General features: G+C 45.7%; 1 protein-coding gene across 1 annotated transcript; it reads right to left on the bottom strand.

Annotated features, from left to right (window-relative positions):
• Positions 1-5,408: 5,408 nt before the first annotated feature.
• Positions 5,409-21,360, bottom strand: ANHX (anomalous homeobox). The gene is made up of 9 exons (XM_090063401.1): positions 21,092-21,360; positions 20,288-20,412; positions 19,934-20,057; positions 18,014-18,200; positions 17,047-17,179; positions 16,373-16,689; positions 15,409-15,556; positions 11,723-11,810; positions 5,409-6,965 (listed from the first exon to the last, which is right to left on the bottom strand). The coding sequence occupies exons 1-9, from the start codon at positions 21,338-21,340 to the stop codon at positions 6,873-6,875; spliced, it is 1,464 nt and encodes a 487-aa protein (XP_089919527.1). The 5' UTR covers positions 21,341-21,360; the 3' UTR covers positions 5,409-6,872.
• Positions 21,361-22,518: the final 1,158 nt, after the last annotated feature.

The raw sequence follows: 22,518 nt of genomic DNA, 5'->3' as shown, positions 1-22,518 counted from the left end.
TTGATCATGAAACACTGGATTGGCAGAGACTAGGCTCATTTTAACATGGAAATGCTGCAACTTTAGCTTTTCTACTGGGGATAAAATCTCTTCCGTTCCCAAAGAGAAAGATATCTACCTACATGCAAAACCAACTACCTCTGGCAGCAGATGCATGGAGGATGGAAGAACTTGGCTATGCCTCCAACTAGCACAGCACCTTTCTTGGGGCCATACTGCATTACCAACTTAGTAGATGGGCCCATGTCTAGCGCTCAGAGTAGCATAGGACTGCAGTCCTACTCTGTTGTTGCAGAGATGACCTAGGACTAGGGAAGCTCTCCTTTGCCTCCATATTTCTGCTGTCACAGCAGTACAAGGCAGGAGCAGGGTTTGTCTGAGATGGGTAATTCTAAACCTGGTTGGTTTTGTGCTCCTGGGGTTTTCATGGTCTCAGCAGAGCAAAACTTTAGAAAAGCACAGCAAAATGACTCAGATGTAAATCACAACTAGTAAACGAGGATAGGGCAAGATGCAAATTGGATAATTCAGATACTGACCCAGGTAGTATTAGAGAACATCATCTCAGAATTTCCGTCTTCTCCTCTCAGTCTTGTTGCTCAGCACTGTTTATTTGTAGGGCAGGGAGGGCCAAGTACTAGATATCATAAATATTATTGACATAAAGCACTGACTCACTCTTGTCCTCTACCACTCTACAATGCATCCAGCCTGTGCCAGCTTACTAGTATGGAAGTGACGGTCCCTCTGCACCCTGCTCTGCAGGCAATAGCGCAACCAGAGCAGCAAACCCTTTAAAAGAGAATGTCTTTCAAACACCTGTTCAAACACATTTAACCCTTCAAACATTTTGGGCAGACACAAAAGTTTTGGCTCATCAGGAACTCTTCAGTAAACTAAAACACAAAATGGAAGCTTATAAGAAGTGGAAACTTGGACAAACAATTGAGGAGGAGTATAAGAGCATTGCTCAGGCATACAGGGATGAAGCCAGGAAGGCCAAAGTACAACTGGAGTTGCAGCTAGCAAGAGATGTGCAGGGTATTAAGAAGGGTTTCTACAAGTATGTTGATAGCAAGAGGAAGATCAGGGAAAGTGTGGGTCCATTACTGAATGGAGGAGACAACCTTGTGACAGGATGCAGAAAAGGCTGAAGTGCTCAATGCCTTTTTTGCCTCAGTCTTCACTGAAGCAAGGTCAGCTCTGAATACTGCACCGGACAGCACTATTTGAGGAGGAGGTGAGCAGCCCTCAGTGGTGAAGGAACAGGTTATGGACTACTTAGAAAAACTGGACATGTGCAAGTCCATGGGGGCAGATGGGATGCACCTGAGGGTGCTGAAATAATTGACTAATGTGATTGCCAGGCCACAGCCATCATCTTTGGAAACTCATGGTAATCAGGAGAGTTCCCAGATGATTGGAAAAGAGCAAAGATAGTGCCCATATTTAAGAAAAGGAAAAAGGAGGATCCAGGAACTACAGACCAGTCAGCCTCACTTCAGTCCCTGGAAAAATCATGGAGCAGATCCTCACTGAATCCATTTCTAAGCCCTTGGAGGAGAAAAAGGTGATTAGGAACAGTCAGCATGGATTCACCGGGGCAAGTCATGCCTGACCAACTTGATTGGCTTCTGTGCTGAGGTGACTGGCTCTGTGGATGTGGGGAGACTGGTGGATGTGGTGTACCTTAATTTTAGCAAGGCTTTTGATACAGTCTCCCACAGCATTCTTGCAGGCAAGCTAAGGAAGTATGGGCTGGATGAATGGACTGTAAGGTAGATAGAAAACTGTCTGGAGTATCAGGCTCAGAGGGTAAAAATCAATAGCTCAATGTCTACTTGGCAGGCAGTATCAAGTGGAGTGCCTCAGGGGTTAGTCCTGGGGCCAGTTTTGTTCAATGTCTTCATCAAAGACCTGGAAGAAGGCATAGAGCGCACCCTCAGCAAGTTTGCAGATGACACCAAGCTGTGGGGAGTAGTGGATATGTTGAAGGGTAGGGCTAGGATTCAGAGTGACCTAGACAAATTGGAGGATTCAGCCAAAAGGATTTTCATGAGGTTCAACAAGGACAAGTGCAAAGTCCTGCACTTAGGATGGAACAATCCCATGCACCAGTACAGGCTAGGGGCTGACTGGCTGGGCAGCAGCTCTGCAGAAAAGGACCTGGGGGTTATAAGTTGAACACGGGCCAACAGTGTGCCCTTGTTGCCAAGAAGGCTAACAACATACTGGGCTGCATTGGTAGGTGTGCTGCCAGCAGATCAAGGGAAGTGATTTTTCCCATCTATTCAGTATGTGAGGCCACATCTGGATTACTTTGGGCCCCAGCTACAGAAAGGATTTGGAGAAATTGAAGAGTCCAACAGAGGGAAACAAAAATGGTAAGGGGCCTGGGGCACATGACTTCTGAGGAGAGGCTGAGGGAACTAGGTTTATTTAGTCTAAAGAGGAGAAAACTGAGGGGGAATTTAATAACAGCCTTCAACTACATGAAGGGGGATTCATAAAATGATGGAGCTAGCCTGTTCTCAGTGGTGGCAGATGAGACCAAGGAGCAACTGTCTCAACTTGTACCAAGGGAAGTTTAGATTAGATATTAGGAAGAATTTTCTCACTAGGAGGGTAGTAAAACACTGGAACAGGTTACCCAGAGAGGTGGTGGAAGCTCCATCCTTGGAGGTTTTCAACACCTGGCTAGACAAAGCTTTGTCTGGGATGATCTAGTTGGGGATGGTCCTGCTTTGAGCAGGGGGATTGGACTAGATGACCTCCTGAATTCTCTTCCAACCCTAATTTTCTATAATTTTATGAATAAATAGTATTCGGGCTACAATGATGCAAAAGCTGTGGATGGGTCAGAGTGGGTTCTGCTACCTGACTTAAAGTCTTCTATGATGATGCAAATAACCCAGTTTTTAATTTGTTGGGAACCACACAGATCATGCCTTAAATGGTTCAATGCAAAGTGGTAAAATAAGGTATTTCATTTGGGGAATTGACCTAGAAAACTCAAAATTAAGTTGCCCTCTAAAGAGAAACTGTGCTGAATTCAGAAACTTAATTAACAAATTAAAATAGTGGAACAGGCATTCTAGTCCTGTAAATTTTAACTCAAATTTAACCAGGGAGCAGCTACTAGGACCTCCAGCTTAAGCCTACCTCAGGGATTCTGGTGTCTTGAGTTGAATTCTTATGATTTACGAAACCACCCATTTTTTTCAATCAGCTTAAAATAATATGCAGAAGGCAGGGCAGAGCAGCACCTTATGGTGCCTATACAAGTGTTCCAATAGGTGCAGCATCTTGTGTATTCAGCATCCCACATTTCATAATGGCAGTGGGGGGGGTGCTTTAACTAAAGCTCATCAAATAAATGTTAGTTAAAGTGCCCCCACTGCCATTTTGAAACACAGGACACTGAATACACAAAATGATGCGGGCATTTTAATTAGAGCGACTCTGGAGAGCTGCTCTAATTAAAACATCCCCGCACATCCTGGAGCACATGTATAGACACCCTTAAAAACTAAATGGTTCAGAGAAGCATAACCTGTCATAGGCAACAGACAACTTCATGAGATGCTGAGTGATGCCATAGCATCTGACAAAGTAGGTTGCTGCCTACAAATGCCTCTCTGGACAAGTTAGTCTCTGAGGTGCCACCTTGCCCTACCTTCTGCCTGATTTTGGACTAACACAACTAACTACATTGCTTTCAAAATATTAATAAAAGTGTGCTGCTATTGTAAGAAAATAGACCCAAGAACAATTGTCACCAAAATATAAGAAATGCAGTTAATTCAAGCAACTGCAAGCCCTGGCCTGTGTGCTTTTCTGGGGGGAAATTGTATGTAATTAGTATTTAATTTTGAATGACAAGAATCATAAGAATTGTTATGCTGGGTCAGGCTAGGGGTCCATCGAATCCAGTGTCCTGGCTGATGGTTTTGGGCACTAAGTATTTCAAAAGGTGGTGTTGAAAAAAAATACCTCGTTGCAGGACAACCAGAATTCCCTCTCCGATTAAAGATCTCATTCTTCCATAACAACGAAGCGTAACCATTCAAGCTGCCGTGTATGTGCATCATCTACCAGAGAATGAATGAATCGGGCATAAAATGAGTGGGATCTTAATATTATTAGGATAAGTGATAAAATACCCTCTTTAGAGTCTACAAGTCTACATGCATCAGGAAGCCACGTGAATTTTCCTAGGAGGTTGCTTCTCTCATTTAGAGACATTTCAGAGTGTTGCTGACGACAGTGCCAGCTGCCTAGAGGCCCTTAAAGCTGTTACTTTCAACCAAAGCAGGCAAAGCTTAAGATTGTGATCTTAGCTACCGCAGTGTAAGCCCAGTGTGCACTCCGTATCTGACACCTGCGTAACAGATCACAACGCAGCCCTTTCCCTGCTGCTCGCAGCAGAGGTGCCTGTTCAAATCGGGCTCTGAATTTACATGCCCCCCCCACGTCTCCTGAAGATTCCAGAACCTCTCGCGGAAGCAGCAAATCGATTCGTTTTACCGCCCCGCGATAGATGCCAGCAGCCAGCACCTATTCCTTATTGTTCTGGCAAGATGCACAGAGCTGCAGTATCCGTCAGACTGGCGGATCCATCTCCCTCTGTTGCTATGGCTCGACAGCACGCTACAGCCAATCAGAAAGGAGATGGATATATATGTCTCTGTTGCTAAAGGCAGACCAGGATCCTTGACCAATCAGGTGGCAGAAGGGAGGAATACTGGGACTTGCTTTGAAATGCTAGCTCTCTGAAGGGACCGGCTTTTCTGCTCTGCGTTTTATTATTTATATATATATATATTTTTTTTAAGAATGGCAAGTGACCCGTGACAGCCTTTATGTGCAGAGAGGTCCTTTTACACAAGGGGGGGGGGCAGGCTAATTAGAAGGCTGCTGTTAAATGTGACAGCACAAAGGCAGCCTGTTAGGACAGGGACAACACATCCAAAATTATTTGGAAGATGCTTTCTCCCTGCATCCACCAAGTGACAGCTCCCCTTCCACTTTCATGTATGCTCAGACGCATCCAAATCTCAGTCATTTACCAAATACCATATGCATATGGCCCCTTTCAAACACAAATGCACTGAACACAAAAGATCTGGCAGCTGAAGGAAAATAATGAGCAAATACCAGTACAGATATTAATACTCCAGGAAGGTCTAGAGAGATGGGTTCCTGAGAGAGATCCCCACATTGTCCAGATGGATTGGGCCCCTGACACAAATGTGGAGTTAAGCATTTCTAATATCTTCTCATTTTATATTATATTATAACCTGTTGAAAATGAAGTGTTCAGACAGAGCTGTTTATTAATAACCTTTATTTTAAAACATACTTAATTACCAATATGAACAAGAGTGCCTGCCTCCCCAGTCCTGCCATCCAGAGCTAGCCTTGGGGAAAGTAGCACCCCTTTTTTTAATTCAAAATCTCTCAAGAATTAAATAACTATGCAAAATTCTCAAAAGACTGTGCAATGATACCCCCCTCGCTGCAATATCAAACCGAGGGCAAGGATCCTCCCTTTTCTCTCAATGTTCATGTTCTAGCCCTGAGCTCCCCATCTGATGTACAGGAAAAAATACAAGAGAGGGACTACAGCCAGGTGCTGTAAGGCTGGTCTGGAGAAAGGTTTCTGGGACAAAGGAACTGTCAGCAATGAACTTCTCCCGCGAGAGCCGCTGACACAAGGGCTACATCGAAACTGGGTCTAAGATATGCATTTGCCTAAAATTAATGTGCTAGGCCTCAGCAGCATGATTACTGATTCCTGTTAGACACTGTATACTTCTGCAGAAGTGTACAGGCCAAAAGCTGCTTTGCAAAACATTTGGGAATGTATAGGGCCTGTTTCTCCGTTGCCCCACACCTTGTGCTGTCATCCTCATCTGTATGAAACAAAGGCAAAGTTGATGTGAAATGACACCAAACCAATACCACAGGGTGTTACTTTCCCAGAGCGGTGGGTTGTGACATGCACTTTTGTACAGAGGTAGTTCCAGTGATCAGCTACAAGGCAGCAGAGAATTAGGCCCATAATTTCAGACTTCTGCAAACTGGAGGAAGGGTGACCATTAGGACTGCAACACCCTTCCCTCCCAATAAGCTCCTTATCCATTTGGAGCTGTGGATTCTCAATCTGGGCTAAAAGGATTCAGCTACCCAGACCCACCTCCATTCTTCTTAACTTTTGTGGGAAATTTAAGATCCACCTTCTGCTAGGCACTGACCCATTGGCCGGTCCCATCTCTCCCTATATGACAGTTTTGTTAGGTACTGTAAATTCTGGCATACTCCGAAGTATGTGGCCCGAGTCACAATAGGATGTGTAATGCTCCAGAATTTACAGCAAGCAGGACCACAGATTTGCCAAACTAGTATGCAGTTACTTCCTATCAAAGCTGATTTCATTCCTGGTTCTCCAACCCTGACAAACCCACACAAATCTGCTCTCCTGGCAGATTTCTGATGTTTTACTCCCAGTAAGCTGAGGGGGTGTAATTATTTCCATTATTAACAAAAACAGGTAGGGCCAGAACCATCTTGACCAGTTATAAAAATGGAGAAACCTGAACACAGTAACTTCCATAGAACCAGTGATCAAACACTTGCAAAGGACCATGCATCTTCAAATTGTTCTAGTAAAAATCTGTGATCTTTAAGGACCTCAGGTGTCTTGTCTTTGTTATTTATAAAACTTTTTATAAAACCATAGCTAAAACAAACTTTGCAACTACTAGAAAAGACCTCTCTTCCTGAATAATTTTGCCATTATCTCACAACCTGTTGATGACAAAGGAGCAACCACAGAACAGAAGGCCAAACGTAGGATGTCTGCATGCAAGTTACATTCGACTGCCAACTGAAAACTCAAACAGCAGGCATGCTGCCCAGAAAGTGTCACTGGCCACTGGGTTGCTTAGGGGATCCTCCAGCACCTGAAAGATATAATAAAAAACAAGTTTCATCATGCACTGCCTGTCAGGATGCTCTGACTCATTGGGAATGATCTCCTGGTTTCCTTCCTGAGCAAGGCTAGATGAGAAAAGGGGGTTATGTATGCAGCCAAGGGTGACAATAGGTTAGGTACAATGGGGACAAAAGGAGAAAGGTTCTGTTCCAGGTACAGAGAGGGCAAGTCATCTATAGAAAGCAAGAACATCAAAATGGAAAGCAGCATTTGTGCAGTGTTGCTCTCTCTCATGGCTGAGAGAAATATGCTTAGCTTTATCTTTCCCTCTGCTCATGGCACTTATCCCCAAGAAAGAAGGAAAATAATAAAAGAGACTCTGCTGAAATTATTCCTCTAGCTCGAAACAGAAATGGTTACCTAGATGAAAAAAGCAAGCTCAGGAAGGGAAATAAACATTTTCAAAGTGAATTAACCTTGTTTCCCATTTCATTTAACTTATTTCCTTCAGTTACAGTGAGATGCACCCATCAAAGTAGCCTGTGGACAGCAAGAAAGATAGCTCTGGAATCTGACTATAAAGGAGGCACTTAAGACTCGTTCACAGATGTCCATTGGATTCATACATTTCCTAAAACAAGCCACAGTACAAAGAAGCTGAACCTTTCTCAGCCTCTCCCAGAAAGCAGTCAGATTTTGCAAGAATAGGCCCATGGCTGTTGCACACTAAAACTAACCCTCTTAATATGACACGTGTGGAAAATATATCAATGTAAAACCCCTAAATACCTTCCCAATTTCCTGAACACCTGAATAACCATTATAGACATTTGGAGATGTCCCCTTCTGACAAATGCAAAACAGTGTAAGGCTTTTCATGCCCTGTCCACGCTACTGGGAACATCATGTTTCTAATCCCATCTCAAAATCAGAGTGCGAGTCCAGCAAGGCAAAAGAAAAGATCTGGCTGCAGAGCAATGGCATGCTTTGGAAATCTTAGAAAAGGCTCATTCATTATTAATACCGAAAGGCTTTCTACTTATCTGGCTCATGTTGTGGCTGGTAAAAAGGCCACTTTCCGAGACAGAGACCTATAAAGTACTGCTCTCAAAGGCTCACAAGGGGTTCTGTTACTGTCAGAGCTGCAGATACTTCCCTTAATGGAACTAGCAGACATGGCCTTCCTCTTTTAAAAAAAAAGTTTATTCCAGCAGATTACGCTGATATAATGAAGATAGAAACTGCTGCTAAGTGCTCTCTGGGCCAAGAAATCTGAGGCCAAGAAAAAAATACATCAATAGTCCAAGGAGAGTCCTGGGTGTGGCAGGGAGCCTCTCCAAGGGTGGCTGTGAAGCCCCCAGAGTCCCTGCAGCCCTCACTTTCTAAGCAAATCCCCTTCTCGTTGCCCACACCTTGATGTATGTTTTTGTTTGTTTGTTTTGGGGGGGCTGTTGTTAATGAGAGGCTGCCCCAGAGCTTCCTAAATTGTTCTTTCAAATGACCACCAGGTCCATGTAGCCTGTGCTTTATGGACTAATTATCTGGTTCCAATCCCCCCCACACCATGCCCCATCCATGCACGTGGCATCTTCATTGATATTTTCTTTCACTTGAGCCTCCTTCTGAGGTTCCTGGACCCTTGCTGGTCCCACATTTGCAGCCTCTCCCTAGGCTCTGGACCCCTTCCTGGTACCTGGGAACCTCCTGCAGCCCCTTAGTTCCTACCTACACCTCCAGATTCCTTTAGGTGTTATCTCCAAGCTGGCCTTCTGGAGCTGCAGCTATCCTGCTGACGTGGTGTTCTCTCAGCAGGCTCCCAAATGTTACTCCCAGCTTCAATCAGGGCCTGGACTTATACCTGCTCACTCCCTGGATCAGGTGACCCCCCCAGTTAGACTTGGCCTGCACCTGCCAACATCTTTGCAAGCTACCTGACCTCTTAGTGACAGGCACCCCCAAGCCTCCTGCCACACTGGGATCCTGGCGTTTAAGTATCATTCAGTTCAGAATTGTGTCTCCACCACTACTCCCCATGCAATGGATTTCTAGCTGTCATCTTTGGGATGCTGTTACTTTAAATCAGTATAGGAAAGTATAGGTTGCCATGGTAAAGATATTAGTCTAATTTGGGTGTTGTTTTTAAGATTTACTGTAACAGTGCTCTATTTGGCTTCTTGCTCTGAGCCTTGTTGGCAGGGGGGAAAAATCCCATTTTTTTAGGAACAACAAGAAAGACTTTGGGAATGGGTGTCACATCCAAATCTAATGGCTCAGAAAAACAGAATCAAATTGTATATGCACACTTACCATAAAGCACAGTCTCAGGTGGGATGTGCTGTGCACTGTCCTGCGTAAACCTCTGGCTGTGCACAGAAGTTCTGAGCTAAATAGTACATGATAAAAATACAGGCTACAGAGGCAACAGTGGCAACAGCTTCAGGGGTGCATGCTTTGTTTCATACAGCTTTGATAAATTAGTAAAAGAAGACCTCTCTCCCCTGTCTTTGCTGGGCACTATTAATTGTCCTCTAACAACTTGCTTAGACTGAGACTGGAGAAGGTGCAGGGGAAAAAAAGGGTCACTGGGCATTAAAAAGGAGAATTGTCAGGATTTTAATCTTTTAATCTGCCACACAAAGTTCACTCCTCCTAAATTCCCATTTAACTGAGAGCATGGGACTGCTCTCCTAAACAAGGACAAGTGCAAAGCCATGCATTTAGGACAGAAAAATCCCATGCATCTGTACAGGCTGGGGGCTGACTGGCTGGGCAGCTGCTCTGCAGAAAAGGACCTGGGGGTTACAGTGGACAATAAACTGATTACAAGACAACAGCGTGCCCTTTTTGTGAAGAAAGCTAATGGCATACTGGTCTGCATTAGCAGGAGCATTGCCAGCAGACTGAGGGAAATGATTCTTCCCCTCTATTTGGCACTGATGAGTACTGTGTCCAGTTCTGAACCCTCCACTGCAGAAAGGATGTGGACAAATTAGAGAGAGTCCAGCAGAGGGCAATGAAAATGGTGAGGGAACTGGGGGACATGACTGAGGCTGAGGGAACTGGGTTTATTTAGCCTGGAAAAGAGAAGACTAAGGAGGGATTTAACAGCAGTCTTCAGCTACCAGAAGGGTGGTTAAACAAAGTGGATGGAGCTAGATTGTTCTCAGTGGTGGCACATGACAGAACAAGGAGCAACAGCCTCAAGTTTAAGGGAAGTTTAAGTTAGATATTAGGATGAACTCTCTCATTAGGAGGGTGGTGAAGCATTGGAACAAGTTACCCAGAGAAGTGGTGGAATCTCCATCCTTGGGAGGTTTTTAAGACCTGAGTAGACAAAGCCTTGGCTGGGATGATCTAGTTGGGGGATGGTCCTGCCTTGAGCAGGGGGTTGGACTAGATGACCTCCTGAGGTCCCTTCCAACCCTAGTTTTCTATGATTCTATGAATTTCCCAACACTTGCACTTCCTTTCACAGGAGTGAATATGCGGTCATGATTCAGGGTCTCCTGAATAGGGAGTAGGGAGGGACTGCTTATAGTCAGCTATGCTAATGGAGAAAGCCATTATAAATTAAGCTTTAGATATTCAACAGCAGTCTCCTAAAGAGAATACCACACTTGCAAATGGCTGAGACTGGAAGAAATGCAAGTTCCCCTATGGACACACATACATTTGAAGCCATTTCAAAAGATCAACAGCTGTTGTATTCCAGTTGTTACAGGTGGATAAACTGGGAACAAAATGTATACAGCAAAACTGCTCCAATCATAAGACAGCTTCATCCAGCCTTAAAGTTAGGATGGTTTTGCTACATTTGTATCATTCCTGGCTCCTCCACGGGTAAGAAAGTAACAAACAGTGGGAGCCCATCTGAAAAGCTGTCCCTTTGAAAATGTTTCAAATGTACCTGTGTCAGTATGCAAAGAAGGTTGATTTGCTAACAAGCTCAACAGCTAGTGGGCATCTGAAAAAGAGCCAAACATTTGAAAGGATTTGGCACATAGAAGCTTCCACTGGGACAATCCAGCACCGAACGTCCCGAGTTGTTTTTTTTTTAAATGAACGTGGATTGGGACTGCACAGCACCCAAGAAGATCAGGGTACTAAATTAAGTGTCACTATTGATTTAGGTGACTAATCTTAGACTGCCATATTTGAAAGCACCAGCCAGGGCACCAAAACCATGATTCTGGCCGGAAACCTTGGAAATAGCATAGCTGTGCGCTTCCTTATATTAAGCAATTCAGGACCACCTGTAATGGCCATTTCCAGTGGCTGCAGCTGGCACCAAAAGAGAAATCATCCTAGAATATCCCCCATCTCTGAGGTTGTGCATCAAAATCAGATTTTCAAGATGAACAGGACAAATGACTCCTTGGAGATCTGTCCTTGTGAAGACAGCTCCCTGTAGGGGGAGCTCAGAAAGAGGGATGAGGGTAACAACGATGAGCTTGCGTCTAGGCCAGTTCCACTGATACCTCCCCTACTGACCACGGCTATATTCCATCCCCAACAAAACAAAAGCTTCCCTCAGTTAATGCAGTACATTTTTAAAAGATCCTTCCTACCCTATGGTCTTCCCAGCATAAAATTTCAAGGGCTGGATTTTTTTCAGCACTTCCTGATAAAGTTAGAAGGAGACATGTTTCACTTCTGTCCCACCATGATGATTTTCTTAAAGGAAGTCCAAACTTCCACATCTCCAATTTCCACCTGAAGGGGGATCATACTCCAAAATGAATGTACTGTGGTCTTTTCTTCTGTAGGTTGAGTGCATTCCCTTACCTGGCTATGTTCCAAAGCCTGGCTTTCCTCCAAACAAGGCATGGACACAGGGGGACACTGAGGTTTGCCAAGCACAGTTTGTGGAGAACTGGAAAAGAAAACCATTAGCATACATCAGAATCTAGGTACCCTTTGGGTGTTCCTCTGCAATCATGCCCCCTCTCTCTGATAAATAGACTCCCAGGAGCGGGAATGGAGGGGACCCTGCAGGACAATGTATTTGCAGAGGGAGAAGATTTTATGCATATGTTGGTAAGGACTATATAAAACCCAGGGCACATCCCCAACCCCTACCATCAGGGTTTGAAAGAAGATAAGAGATCCTGAAGTGGGAGCATTGTCACTGCCAGGAGTGGTGATGAGGAATGGCACCTAGATATCCAGTTTTGTTTCTGTACCTAAAGCCCCCTCTGCACATTACAGGTATTGTGCAATTAACTGGTTAATTATGTCATTACCTTGAAACCAGCTGTGTGTGCAAAGTAGCTATCACACAATAGAAAGTTCCAACTAGCTATAAAGGCAGACCTCTAAAATGTGTTGCCACTGAGCTTTAATTTGCATGTGTAGCAGTGTCCCCTGTGGCTGGGAGCTACAGGTGTGGAACCGCTGGGCTTACACAGGTCTGTGTCTGAGGTGTGCCTCACGCACAGCTGAGACCCAGGGCTCCCGCAGCCAATGGGACTCTGGGTCCCAGCTGTGCATGAGGCTCAGTCTGGACCTAGGGCCCTGTCATGCTGCAGGGGCTCTGGGTACCAGCTGTACGTAGCACCCATGGCCGGGAGCCCCCTCAGCAAAGCAGACTCACAGCCATGGGTGCCTGCTCCTTGCAGATGCAGGGGCAACCTAGGATTGGGCTCCCCCTGCACTGGCAATAAGGCACAATTGGATCTAATGTGTGATCCCATAATCATGTCTCTTTCCATGCACATATATCATGGCAGGAGGTGCAACTGTGCACATCACACATTAGATCCAGTTGTGCTTTTACCTACATATATAAGGGGAGCCTAATAGACTTTCTTCAGCAAGCAGACATTGACCAAAGATTGTGTCTATCTTGGAGCATATCATAGAAACAATGATCTTCGAGTCAAAACACAAAGCTTCTGGAACTAGCCATAACATCCTCAGCAACTCCTCTAGTCTCTCAAGGCCTTTAGCTGGGAGTCCCAAGTCTCAGACCCTCCTTCATCCATACCTATTGTCTGGCTCCCTCAACAGTCCTCTCCAGGGACAACAGAAGCAGCCAGATCTTAGTTATAGCACTAAGCTAAGGATATTTGTTAAATTTCTATGTCCCCCTCTCCAAAAGAGGTTGAGGGAGACTTGCAGTAAAAAAACAAAACAACCCCCCCCCTGCAAAAAAAAACCAAAACAGATAAATTATGAAGACAGAAAAAAAATATTAAAAATAAAATATTATGTAACAGACCAAACAGAATTAGAGGGATGGGACTGAGGAGATGGACAGAGAAGGACTCTCACTCCTCTCCCACAGTGACTCTCTCAGAGATGCTGCCTGCTGCATTAACAGCACAGTTGGTGCTGCTCCCTGCAATACTCCCCCTCACAGATGTTCGGTTTCAACAACCGCAAAGCAGAGGGCCCATTGGAAGGAGACTTGCTAGCAGCTTGAGCTGGGCTCCCAGCAATCCATGGAGCATCCACAAGTTGCAATGGGCATCTTAACTTTTGTAGTTCCCTGCACCAACAGGCTGGCTGGAAAATCCTGGTTCTCATGATGCCTGTGGTGCAGTGGGCTTTTCTGTTTGAAATGCAGATCACTAGGGAGCGTTGCTCTGTCTGGCTCATAAGCTGTGCCAAATTCCATCTGCTCTAATCAAAGGAGTGAAAAAGTCACTGCAAGGCTGGCCTTAATAACAAGCAGCTGCTTGGGGCACACAGCCTGCCATTTCACTACCTGGACCAAGCTCCCCTGTCTGGCAGCAGGGCCAGATGGAGGAGCAGGAAACTCGCAGCCTGTTTCCTCCTCACACCCCCACATCACAGCTCTGAGCCCAGATCACAAAGCTGGATTTAGTCCTAAGCCTCTGGATTCTCTCCAACTGTAAAAAGCCCCTTCAGGAAATCAGCTGGAGTTGTTCTAATCAGCTTTCAGCCCAAGTCTTGTCAGGGCAAGCACCTTTAAAATGAGACAGAAGCCGATTAACGCTCCTTTGATTAGCCTGCAGCTCTGCCCCTGCAATTATCAGCGACCAGTTGAGGGGCAGAGGGTGGTCAGAGAAAGAGAGCAAGTGACTGGACCTCTCTTCCAGGCTGTGAGTGTGAGTGTGAGCGTGAGCATGAAGGGCTTGAGCTTTTCCTCTGATGCCATGTAACCTCCAGTTACAGTGGTCTTCACCTTTTTGCTGCTGTACACTGATTACTAGTCTTGCCCATGCCATTTTAAGGACAACCATTGGTGGTGTCCAGACTCCATGGATAACATTTTCAAGAGTGCTCTAGTGACTTAGGAGCCCCCCAACTGCCAGAGAAATGTCTGTGCCTCAGCATCCACGCCACTTCAAAATCTCCCCTATATGCCAATTTCAAGACCATCCCCACCCCTGCAAGGGAACTAGGTAGGACAGTAAATGAATGCATAGCAGCAGAGATGAGGAGAATAAATTAACTGCTTTCAGCAAATCTGTGTCCTTGCAGTCAGCAGGGCTCCCATTGCCAGAATCCCGATCCAGGGGAGTGGTGGGTGGATTCCTGACAAAGCGTATGCACCCAAGACACAGACTGCAGCAAGGTGACATTTACCAAGGATTTCCCCATATGTTGGCATAGTTTAAAAAGAAGCACATATTCATTCCAGGACCAGAACATGCAGTTTTAGATCCAGCCAAAACATGAGATATGCTAGGCACAGCAATAGCCGTAGGCATCAGGCCAACAGGGGAGGGAAGAGAAGTTTTTAAGCAGAGAGTTGGGAATTAGGAAACGCGGAGGTCTACTTCTAGTCCCTCACCCTGATCTCCCTCATCTGTAAAATGAGAATAACAAAACTTCCCCCACTTACTTATCTGATATGACAGGTCCTGCAGCTAAGTAAATGAAAACTTCTTCATGATGCTTGTTCTGCAGCATTTGCTGCTGGAGCACATCATGAAAACAACAGGGAAAGGTTGTGCAAACCATGAACTGAACTTGCAAGAACCAGAACAAACTCTGCAACTATGAAGTATTTTGTGTGGGCAGAAACCCAAGAGCAGAACCAGAAAGCTGTGGCCTGTGACAGTCTGCCCTGTAGAAAAAGCTTGTCACAAAACCACACGTCTCCAAAAGCTATTTTTGGACAGTTCACACAGGCCTCATTACCCCAACTGTCAATATACAAGGCAGGATCACCAGAATCAATGCTATGCCACAGATGAGCTGAGCAAGTGGCTCAGAAGCTAAGCCTGTTCAGATACAGGCGTCGGTGCCTTCTCTTACTGGACCTGGATCCACTTTGCTCCGCACCACGCAGAACCACTTTCACCTGGGAAATCACTGCATTTTACATCCACTGTGCACCAGTGTAAATGCTTAAAAAGGGAAAGCACAATGGGAGACTCAGGCTCTTGGTGAAACATGCAGACTCAGAGGCAGGGACTGCTTGGAGACCAGAGATGCACTTGGCACAGCTATCTACACTGCTGCCCCTCAGCAGGCCTTGTGCCCTCCGCTCCTGTTACCTGCAAGGAAGAACGGCTTCCAGAGACCCTAGCCGTCCTTCTCTAAGCATGAAGCTTCCAATCTCTAACTCTGCCTGCTGACTGCTGCTTCCTGAACTGGCCTCAATGCAGCCACCTGGGGGGACCCAGCTCAAGGGAGCTCTGACACCTGCTGAAGTAAATGTTCATGTTAGGAGAGCTGCAGACAATGAGACTCAAGTGGCAAGCCCAGCCTCCTCCTGCCCCTTCTTCTTAGGAGATGCATAAGCCATGGTCAAAGCCCCTTTCTCAGTTCAGTCCTACAGTCAGACACCCAGGACCAGACATGGCAATTAGCTAGCACCTGGCTGCAGTGCTCCTGCCTGCTGCTCTCCCTGCCCCTTTATCCACCCTCTGATCTCAGCTCGAGAGGAACTAAATGGTGTGTCAAATTGAGACTGTTTTTGAGAAGGGGAGAATTGCAGGAAGGATAGGAGACAAGGCAGGAGGACGAGACAACAGGGAAGGAAGGGAGAGCAAGGGAGGAGAAAGGAAAGTGGTAAGGGGAAATGCGGTGTGTGGGGGAAGAACTGGTGCATCCAGGTGAGTGCATGGATAGGCAGCACTAAGCTGTTGAGAACTGGGAGGGGGGTGGGGGAGGGATTTAAGACCCAGACATCAGAGCTAGTGCAAACAGTTAAAGGGAGTTTGCCAGAGCAAGCAGGACCCAGCTGCCTGGGGAAGCACCATCTCACAGAAGCGGCTGCATCCCAGGTAAAGAGATAGTTGGGGAGGAAAAATAAACCTTAGTCCAGGTCTGGTGGCCTACATTTCTCAGATTTGATCCCAAGCTGTCAGGCCCAGGATTCCTGAGTTTAGGATAAACCCAGCTGCCCTCCTTCCTTGCTACCATGCTACAGAGGCTGTCTGGGGGAGCAGGAGGGTCAGAGACAAAGGCAGAAGTTTGCAAAACCACAGTGGCTCTGAACCAGGCAGTTCCACTAACCTGCTGTGCCAGGGCTCCAGGGGGCAGCCCAGCTGCTTGCACCAGAGACTCCTCTTGTACTGGGCATCAGCTGCCTCCCATCCAACTCCTCTGCTTGGAAGGGGAGTGGCCCATAGCAGCATGGGACAAGGTTTTCCAGCCAGGGGCTGGGGGCATTGCAACTGGATGCCTCTCTGGTCTCCAGGATGACAGACCTAAGGCTTGTTCCAGGCTCCAGGTCAACTTCCGTGCAGAAAGCTGCAGGCTCCTCAGTGCTGACAGCAGTCGCAGAAGTTCTGCTTGACCTTGTTTCCTGTAATGGGCTGCCCTGCAGAAAGCTGTAGTGATGCAGCAAATGAGAGGCTGGATTATGCTGGTCTACAAAGAGCAACAGCAGCATCTCTTAAGGGGAGAAACAGCTGTTCAGTACCTACAGCAACCCAGCCTATGCTGCTGCTCTTGTGGAGTGGGACACACAGCTGAACACTGAAGGCCCACCCCTGGCAAGCAGGCAGGGGAACTTATGCCAGCTGCTCAGATTGTCTGAGGCTGATCTTGGGGCATTTCCATCGAGGAAAGGAGTCAAGACTCTCCACACAGCCCTCCCTGGGAACTGCCAACTTGGGGGAAGGGTCAGTCCCATGACGGAAGTTAAAGATCATTTTGCCCAGTGATGAGACACTGTCATGCATCACCTGGAATTCAGCAATGTTGAATACGTCCTAACAGCAGAACAATCCGCATCTGCAGCCGACTGCTCCCAGCCTGGGTCACAAGGCACAAAGGTCAGCTCTACACGCCTCGAATCAAGGTCTGCATAGAATTCATCTGGAAGACATTAGACAGGGCAAGTGAAGGGACACCCCTGGGAGTCTTAAATGCAGTACAGCTGAGAAGCCAAAAACAGTTTTGTTTTCACTCTGAGAGGGTGCAATGAAAATACTCAGCTGTGGGTTTTACTGAACTTAGGGTTGAAGGCTGCATGGGGACAGCCACCTACTAACCAGGGGAGGGGATTCCCTTACTTGGGCTGCTGAAAAAGTCTTTAGTCTTCATTGGTTAGGTGTCACTCACTACCAATACAACCTTAGGATAGCAGAAGAGACAGACACCTGACTGGAATGGTTTAAAGAAGCACAATCTGGCCTTGAGCAAGGGTTGGAGTAGATGATCTCCTGAGGGCCCTTCCAGTCCTGCTCTTCTATGATTCTTTAACAGAACAGCAGATGCAGTGTTGGGATTTTCACAGGCCAGGCAGGAAAAGGGCAGGATGGTAGCGAAGCTACATGCCAGGCCCCCGGGAATGTTGCAAATTTCACCAGTGTCTGAGCACTGGCAACTGTTGTGACTTCTGCTGTTCCCCCACCCAACAGTGTCTACCGTAACAACCAGTTGCAATAGCAGGGCCACCTCTCCCATAGCCAGTCACTGATCCCTGCTCCATGAAGAGAGGGGGTGACTGATACTGGGGGCCTATTTCCACACAGTGATGGCTACTAGTAGAAAGAGACTGCTTGACCAGAGCAGTCCTCCAATAGTTACTTGACTGAGCAGTGCAGAATTGCTGGTCCTAAGGAAACAGTAGTAGCAAAGAGTGCCTTTCTGCTTATTGCTGGCCTCTCAACTGCCTCTACCACCTCCCAGATCCACTAGGAAACTAACCTGCAGTCTGTGGCATGGAAGATCCACTCTCTGGCTGGTGCTTTGCTTGGTGGGCAGAAACCTTCTCATGAGTGGAGCTGACAAGCCTCTCTACCTGACTGAACCGGGATTTTTGACGGCGACGATAATTGGCAAACCAGTTATAGACCTGATTTGGTTGCAGGTTTGTGTCCCGAGCCAAACCCTCCTGCAAACCCAGGAGGAGCAAGGGAAAAAGAATAAACCATATCCAAACAACTAGGCTTGTCCCTCCCACTTCCAAAATCAATCAGACAGTGTGGGCTTCAAAACCACCAAGGAGCATCATAAACTGGATAGATCACACAGCCACCCCTGATCGATTAGCCCATGAAGAGGAAGAAAGTAGAAACAGTACATTTCCTTAAGCATCCCATTTGGAGAAGGGAGTCCCAGGTATTCCAGTGAGTCTTTGCCTTCCACACAATTAACAGATGTACACTTAACTGACAGAACTCAGTAAATGGTTAATTGCCTTTATGATTTTAATGGAGCAGGCAAACTACCCACTAGAACCAAGGTTACTGGGCTTGATGCAGGAAATGCTGCCTGCAGGAAGTGAGACTGAACAATTATAACAGGCCCTTCTGCCCTTAAGAAATCTGAGACTCTAGAATGGACCTTTGAAATTCTTGCCCATTGCACAAAAAAAACTGCAACAAACTTTTCTACTAAATGATCAGAAGCCAGAAATAGCACAGTTCAATTGCATGTGTAACTGTTAACTTTTCTCCCTTGCATGTAGTGATTATTACAGTCTCACATTAAACAACCAGATTTACTAAATAATATAATTTGTCCTATGTTAGATATGTACATATCAATTTGCAATGTTTCTTTCTTTTTCTTGTATTTATTTTCATTCTGACAATAAGCCTGTATGGGCTTATTCATTTTGGCTCTTTATAGAACAGGTTTGTCTCTCTCACAAGTACCATGATAATTTATTCAGACACCATATATTACATATTTTTTCCAGAAGTACAACTCCAAGTGCAATTCAGGGCATAAGGGACATAGCTATGAAACAAACGTGTAACTGACGCATTCTATTGATCTATGGTGGACTTACGTGTATGACTCGCTGCATATTGAAACAAATACCTTTTAGGACTCTGACTAACACACTGGTGCATATCTAAGGTTGTAGAAAAAACTAGCTCTTATATTAAACAATTTGATAAATAATCTGATTGTATAATTAAAGGCTGTATATTATAATGTCCAGGCATAAGAGGACAGAGTTTTAGCTTAACATACAACCTTACACTGTCACTTCCTAACTTCTGAGCATTCACCTAGATAACCTTAATGTCCTCCTAATATACATTTGTACTGGAATTTTGTAGGGTCTTTAAGTTCTGAAAAAAGAGACAAAAAAGAAACTTCAGAATACAGAACTATCCAGGCCCAGGCAAATTAAGCCCATGGACTGCGCAGCACTGTATATTCTGGCTGAAACCTTAAAAGAATTTGGTGAGGAGACTCTGTGTCCAACATACATGTGAGCAAAATGCAAGTTTAACAGATGATAACTCAGTGAACTCAAAACCAATAATCAAAATAGTTTTCTCCAGCACTTCTCAGTGAGGGCTGCTTCCCTAGACTTCATCTAGCCATTTCACAGCTTCATCAGGATAAAGTAGTGTTTTTAACAATTGGGAAGATATTTTCCAATCTCTCTGTTCTTCAGAGCATCATGAGCTATTTTCCTTGAATTTAAAAAAATGTATATAGAAGGCACATCTGGGGTCACAGATCAAGACTGCAAAACTTCAGCCCCAAAGGTGAAAGTCGCAAATGACTAAGAACAGCTTAGAATAGAAACATTTCTGGAGCCCTGACCACAAAAGAAACCTTCAGTAACAGCCCTGGTGCCAACACAGCACACAGCAACCATACCCGCTGCTTCTTGTCTGGATTTGTTGTCACCTTTGCAGCAAACCTGTGCAGCTCTCTGCGGACCTTCTCTGGATAGTTTCGATTCTTCAAACCTTCAGGACAAAGGGAAACTGGTGGAGGATTCCTGCATGCAATAAAATTCATAATCACTGGGATGCCAGGACTACAACAATAAAAATCAGTGTGTGTTTGGATACTGATCATACTGGAAGCAGGCTGAAGCTTCAAGTTCACAGACAAACTTATTCCCCCAAGAAGGGAGCATTTGAAGGTGTAAGCAAGCCCCTTAACCTCCACCCACCATGACCTCCTGTCACAGTGAAGGAAGCACCAAATACCCCCTGCCGGAGGTACCTCTTCCTGCAGCGAAATTTCTGCACTGGTGTCAGGGAATCAGTGCGGTGTTTCTCCATAGCCCTGTGGTAGTGGATCTCATGCCAAAGTGCCACCAGCTCTTTCTTTTCTTCTACCCTGCAATGCTATGACGACAGCAAGGCTAAGCACACCCTCTCCACACAGTTAACCAGAGCCCCTTATAGAAAAGAGAGCCCTCAGCACCCTGATGCCAATAGACAGGGATTCAGACTGGATCAATTGAATCTGTAATCTTTCCCCAAGCTTGGAGCTCTTTTGTAGCCTACTACTCCTTTTCTAATCCACACAGAGTGACACCTTGAAGGAAAAAAGCTTATTGCACATCTGTCAGCCTTTTATTTTTAAGGCTGATAAAAGGAGCTCAGACAACAGTTCTGTTCTCTGCAGGGCTGATACTGAGAGAGCAGAGACAGTCCAGGCTTCCTCGCAGCATTTCACCTCTGGCTCAGTGATGCGAACAGCTGACTACTCAGGCACTGGCACACCAGTGCATGTATGTGTGCGCCAAGCTTCAGCACCTGAGTAGCCCCAATTCCAGTAGGAATTGCACCAGTGCAGCTGGGAACGGACATGGGTCCTCAGTGCTTTTACAGAGAAATAATTCTCTCTGAACAAATGTTTCTCCCCATGGTTTCTCCATGGATGTCGGGACTGTGCAACCCTCCTCCAAACTCCTTGAGGACCCCAAATCATGTAATCCTCTCCTTGGAGTTGTGTTTTAAGTATGAGGTCTAATCTCACTTTCTCTCCCCAGGTTCACTGTGACCAAAAGTATGTTCCTACCTCCAGGAGCCTACAGGCTGTCTCATGCTGACCCCAGTGGATATGGACAAACACACAGGCTCGGACTACGTGGATGCTGGTGAGGAAATGCATCCAGTGTTTGCACCCCATCACAGCCTGCACTAGCTTCTGCAAGCTGGGAGAAACACTCTGGAAATCTTGGCAGAGCTGTCCCGCTAACTTCAGCAGCTGGGCCTCGGGTGGGTTCTTGTTTTTATTCTTATTTAGCAGCCTCATGAACCGCTTCATCCTTACGTTCCACTGGACCCCTTTTCTGTGCAACATAGAAACAACGACTGATGTTTTTTAGCTGCTTAATGAACGTTCCTGCCTCTATCAAGGCACAAGGCTGCCTTCTAGTCTAGCTCCTGCCCAACAATAAAAACTCCACGGCACTTCTATTGCATTTCTCATCTTAACACTACTTGGTTAAGAGTAGGAAATTCCTCAACACTCTTGTAAAGCAAGTACCATTCCAGGTTCACAAAGATAAAAAACTAAGGCCCAGAAAGGTGCAGTGGCTTGAAATGGCAGAATTTGCAACAGAAGCCAGGAGACTGACTTGCTGACCCCCTCCCTCTGAAACCAATAAGCAGCCAGGGAGCATTAAGGAACCACTTCAGAATTATGAGATACTTAAAAAAACCAAACAAATTAAAGAAAAAAAAAGGAACAAAGGGAACTGGACTTGACACCCTAACATACAGATATGGCAGGAATGGAGACTTCCATTTCTAAGACTTTTTTTTATTAGTTACAAGGAGAATTTTAGTACCCATGGAAAATAAAACTGAACTGACCACACTGGCTGAAGAAATCCTTTGAACACTTGCCTCTGCACTTTATTCATTCCCCTGTAGCCCCAGGCTACCCTTTGCTGTGCTTTCCTTTCCTTTCTGTGCTTGTGACAAGGTATTTAGCAGAATTCACAGATTCACTGGACTCTGACATGGCCATGCCATGAACACAGAGACTGGGGATACTTTCTTGTGGAGGCATGGTGCAATGTGAATGGATTATACCTTTCTGGATGCAAAGACATGAGTCTTCAGTACAAAACTCTTTGCATCACACTGTGATAGGAAACATTTTGTAAAAACGCCCTTTCCTCAAAAGCACTTAGACTATCACATAATTAAAATATCCATCACCGGGCTAACCCAAATCAAATTACACTATGGCAAGTGACAACCAAACCCTTATTCTAGGGAAGTGAGATCAAGTTATTGTCCATCTGCTGGAAAAAGTACCAGCTTCACATGGCAGGGCTGTTGGTTATATCCATGTTGGGTCTTAGGACAGAGGCAGGCAAGGGTCTTTGGGTAGATATGATATCTTTTATTAGACCAACTACATAGTTGGGGGAAAGTTCTTTGCAAGCTTTCGGGCACAAACACCCTGATTCAGGCATTGGGAGACTCTGCTGT

This window comes from Crocodylus siamensis, chromosome 9, assembly GCF_052110815.1.
Source record: "Crocodylus siamensis isolate JL-2025a chromosome 9, ASM5211081v1, whole genome shotgun sequence".
Taxonomy (NCBI): Eukaryota; Metazoa; Chordata; order Crocodylia; family Crocodylidae; genus Crocodylus; species Crocodylus siamensis.
The sequence above is the reverse complement of the archived record's forward strand: the minus strand, read 5'-3'. Positions and strand labels throughout refer to the sequence as shown.

Coding starts and splice junctions, on each gene's coding strand:
- ANHX (XM_090063401.1), bottom strand. CDS start 21,340: ATGAAGCGGTTCATGAGGCTGCTAAATAAGAATAAAAACAAGAACCCA. Junction 16,690..17,046: donor TCAACATTGCTGAATTCCAG/GTGATGCATGAC, acceptor GCATCACTACAG/CTTTCTGCAGGGCAGCCCAT. Junction 11,811..15,408: donor GAAGCCGTTCTTCCTTGCAG/GTAACAGGAGCG, acceptor TTTCTTTTCCAG/TTCTCCACAAACTGTGCTTG.